This window comes from Azolla caroliniana, unplaced genomic scaffold, assembly GCF_043228905.1.
Source record: "Azolla caroliniana isolate FFs.n. ecotype wild unplaced genomic scaffold, voAzoCaro1.0.p SCAF_886, whole genome shotgun sequence".
Lineage (NCBI taxonomy): Eukaryota > Viridiplantae > Streptophyta > Polypodiopsida > Salviniales > Salviniaceae > Azolla > Azolla caroliniana.
In genome coordinates this window covers 7,904-12,317 of record NW_028231321.1, presented here as the reverse complement: position 1 = coordinate 12,317, position 4,414 = coordinate 7,904, and the positions used below count along the sequence as shown (strand labels likewise).

At 43.3% G+C, this 4,414-nt stretch overlaps 1 protein-coding gene across 1 annotated transcript; it reads left to right on the top strand.

The window, feature by feature from the left end:
• The first annotated feature begins 590 nt into the window (after positions 1 to 590).
• LOC147847537 (cytochrome P450 716B1-like) lies at positions 591 to 2,482 on the top strand. The gene is made up of 3 exons (XM_087339071.1): positions 591 to 1,627; positions 1,748 to 1,935; positions 2,038 to 2,482. The coding sequence occupies exons 1-3, from the start codon at positions 649 to 651 to the stop codon at positions 2,335 to 2,337; spliced, it is 1,467 nt and encodes a 488-aa protein (XP_087195197.1). The 5' UTR covers positions 591 to 648; the 3' UTR covers positions 2,338 to 2,482.
• Positions 2,483 to 4,414: the final 1,932 nt, after the last annotated feature.

Genomic DNA, 4,414 nt, shown 5'->3' with positions numbered 1-4,414 from the left:
AATTCTCTAAAGTAAAATAATCACGTACAAAACGACGGAGGATGCTCGGCCATTCCTTTGGTCAAGCACACGATAACCTCTAATTTTCATATTTGGGGCATGTTTGGAATGCTACATATCCAAGGAAGTTCCACAAGCTATAAGCAGTTTGGAATTTATCGTAAATTATAGCCTAGGCTTGTTTCAGGGAGGAGTGATCGATAACCAAGACTCTTTTTGAGGCCCTTTGCCTTGGTTTATTGACAATCAAGATGTGGTTGAGATTGACCTTTCTCGTGATTCCTAAAGCTTGGCTTCAATTCATTGGTATGATAGGTTGATCCTTCCCTATCTTTGAAAAAAGGTTCGGTACGATCTTGAGTAGAAATATCCTCGCACTATTTGCACACATGTAGAAATATATTAATGACTTGTTGCACACACGTAGATATGTGAAACCAATCGGAACCGAAGTATTTCCCGGAGTAGCTTCCTCTTAAATATAAAGGTCTATCTAGATAAGATTTCATGTAAATTGGGGTTATCATTTGGGCCTACCAAATGGTAACTAATGAAGCCCAAATATCATTAGGACTTCTTCTCCATGATGAAGGACAACACAACAGATTAGACAAGAAGAAGGAGAACTATCGCTACTATTGGTGACACATGGCTATGGTGAGCTTCACCTCCATCATCCCTCTAGAGCTCATTGTTGGGGTTACTCTGTCTCTACTACTAATAGCAGCGCTACACCAGCTATGGAGACCTTCAAGCCAGAATAATAAGAGCCGGAAAGAGAAGAACCTTCCCTTACCTCCGGGTCGTTTCGGCCTTCCATTTGTGGGTGAAACCCTAGAGTTTCTCAGAGCTCTAAGGAATGGGATCCCATGGAAATTCTTGGATGACCACATCTCAGCCTATGGAGAGACCTTCAAGACGAGCTTATTGGCTTCTCCGACAATAGTCCTCGCTAGCCCGGCAGGTAACAAGGCAGCCTTCTCTAACAGCCACTCCGTGTGGCCCATTAGCGTTGTCTCTGTTCTTGGGAATGAATCCCTCGTGGGGTGTGTCGGGCATCGTGCCACTCGCATACGCAATGCGCTCATGCAGTTCTTGCGGCCCGAATCCTTGCAAAGATACACGAGCCGCGTCGATCTCATTGCGCTAGCATTCATAAGAGATCGCCTTGAAGGCCAATCTAAGGTTGCTCTCTACCCCTTCATGAAGAAGCTCATGTTCTCCATAGCTTGTGAGGTTTTCATTGGTATAGGGGACAGAGAAGATCAAGATATGCTCCATCGTCCCTTCGACGCCATGGTGAAAGGCCTCTTTCAGCTGCCAATCAACATCCCAGGAACAGCATATAGCAAAGGAATCGCAGCTTCGGATGCGATAAGAAAGCAGTTGCAGGTATGGATCGAGGAGAGAAGGAGGAATATGGCTGCTGGCTTGGTCACTGGACATGACGTCCTCTCTGGCTTTCTGGCATTTACGGATGAGCATGGACAACCTTTCTCCGACAAGCAGGTGAAGGACAACATCCTGGGGTTGCTCTTTGCAGGCCATGATACCAGCACTTCTGTAGCCACCATAACCTGCAAGTATCTTGCATCTAATCCCGACATATTGGATGAAGTTTACAGAGGTGTGTCTCATGTCCCCCGCAATCATCTCTTTCGGATGAAATGGTTATATATCAATTCTTGATCAGAGAACATAAAGTCTTATGATTTTTTGTATGTGTATTTTGGTGGTGATTGCTCAGAGAACAAGGAGATTGCGGCAAGCAAGGCCCCCGGTGAGCTCTTGAATTGGGGAGATATACAGAAGATGAAGCTTTCATGGAGAGTGGTGCAGGAATCGATGAGGCTGGTGCCAGCAGCACAGGGGTCATTCAGAGTGGCACAGGAAGACATGAGTTTCGATGGCTTCAGAATCCCCAAATCATGGAAGGTGAGAGAACTCCATGAATCAATAGTGACAACTTCCACCATGGGAGCTCTAAGCTGATTTGATCCATCATGCATTTGGTTGTTATATTTTCTCTGCACACAGATATTCTGGTCCGTGAACTCCACCAATCGGAACCCCAAGTATTTCCAGGAGCCGGAGAAGTTCGATCCGTCTCGCTTCGAAGGAGCAGGCCCGGGTCCGTTCACATTCGTCCCGTTTGGCGGGGGCCCGAGGATGTGTCTGGGCAACGAGTTCGCACGCATGGAGCTTCTCGCCATCATCCATCGCTTGGTCACTCATTTCTCGTGGACCCTCGAGGATCCCAACGAACTCATATCAATGAACCCCTTGCCCTACCCTACGAAGGGCCTTCCAATCCTCCTTGAGCCTCGGATTACATGATTTTTTTCACTACACACTAGAGTCGTTGGAAAATTGCAACAATAAGAGAAGCTTCAAGATCCTGAACTACCCAAACGTTGTAAACATGTAAAAATACATATATTCACGACATTAATTTCGTACATGTAGAATACATTATAGACTTGTACCATGGAGGGATGGTAACATCTTTGGATGCATGTGTGTATGCTTTGGTTATGGTGAAAAAGACGAGGAAGAATCATATATCTTTGGATATAAGGTTCTCACACATATTGGTGAATGTTCATTGACACATATTGTGAAATGTGTGGAATCTAAAACAATCAAACAAACCACCATCCACAAACAGTGGCAAGATCTAATGGGCAAGTTGACAAGAAGTAATAGCCAACACACTAAGAAATAAATAAAAGCAACCGAACACACGAGACCTTTACGTGGAAACCCCAAATCAAGGAAAAAAGCACAAGACCCTTAGGGTACTAGAACTTCCACTATAACTAAGTTTACAAGTGGGTACAACCTCCCTAGATATCATTAGAGGAATACACAAGCATGAAGGCAACAACGTTGGCAACAATCTTCATCCAACAAGATGGATAAACAACAAGAAGAGTAATAGACATAGATCAATAAAACTTGACCTAAAGGACAGGAAATCGCAATCCAACCGTTAGATATGAGTTTCTTGATGGTAAGAGCAACTCCTCTAAATTTCAACCGAAATTGGAGTTCGTATGGCCGTCGATCGAAGGAGGTCAAATTTAGGTGTCACAATACATGCATTTATTTATTTACTTCTACCTCTTCTTTCTTCTCACTTTTGGAGCTTCTCTCTTCCCTCTAGAAAGCCACTTTTTCCCCTCTTCTTCTTAAATATAAGGGTCTTTCTAGATAAGATTTCCTTTTAAAGTGGGATAAGGGTCTTTCAAGATAAGACTTCCATTTAACTAGGGCATCATTGTGGCCTACCGGATGGTAACCAATGAAACCCAAATATCATTGTGACTTCTCTCTCCCATGAGGAGGGAAAACACAACATATTGGAGAGAGGAAGAAGAAGAATGAGAACTATCGCTACCGTTGGTGAAGCATAGCTATGGGGAGCTTCACCTCCACCGTCCTTGCAGAGCTCATTGTTGGGGTTACTCTGTCTCTACTATTCCTCATGGCAGGGTTGCATCAATTATGGAGACCTTCAAGCAAGAAGAATAAGAGTCAACAAGAGAAGAAACTTCCCTTACCTGTTATGTAAGGTTGTCCCTCCTTGCGGGGGAGTCGGCTGGTCGAAATTAGCTGAGAAGTGAAAATGAGTCAGCTGACCAAAATCGGCCGAAAAGCTGAAATGAGAGTCGGCTGACTGAAATTGGTCAAAAAGCCAAAACAAGAGTCGGCTGGTTGAAATCGGTCGAAAAGCCAAAACGAGAATCGGTTGGCCGAATTCAATAAGAAAACCAAAATGGGATTCGGTCGAATAGAAGTTTTAATGAACATATACATATACATACATTTGTGAATGAGATGAGTTAGTATATATAGTGAGAGTCGAATTGGCTATGTTTGTATGTGGGATAACTCACTGAAAGTAAATACAGTGAGTAAAGCGTGAAAGTGAATAACAGTGAGTAAGTGAGTACGTGAGGGATATATATATATATATATAGAGAAGGTGTTGCAAGAGTAGTGCGACACATAGAACGATAGAGAGCTAACACAGTAGTGGCTGTGTGAGTGCCATAGCTTAGAAGCTGAGCGTGAGAAAGAAAGAAAGAAAGATATATTAACGTCTGCTAAGGCCAAATTTGGCCCATGAGACAAATAGGTTACAACAAAAATGAGTGTTTATCCAATCATCAAAACTAAAATAAAAGAAAATAGCTTAAGCTAAGAAAGTTCTAGTAGTGTACAAAACTTTGCACTAAGCCTAATCTCATTTCCACCCAAGTCTCTCAAAAAGAAGTGGGAGGTCAAAAGTTTTTGGTGTGGGTGTGACCCATGGTCCCGATGGATAGAGTGCCCTAGCCATGGCTTCTAGGCGGTGTAGTTCACGTTCCCTTATTTTCTTTATTGCTTCTACATCTCGTCGAGTTGCTTT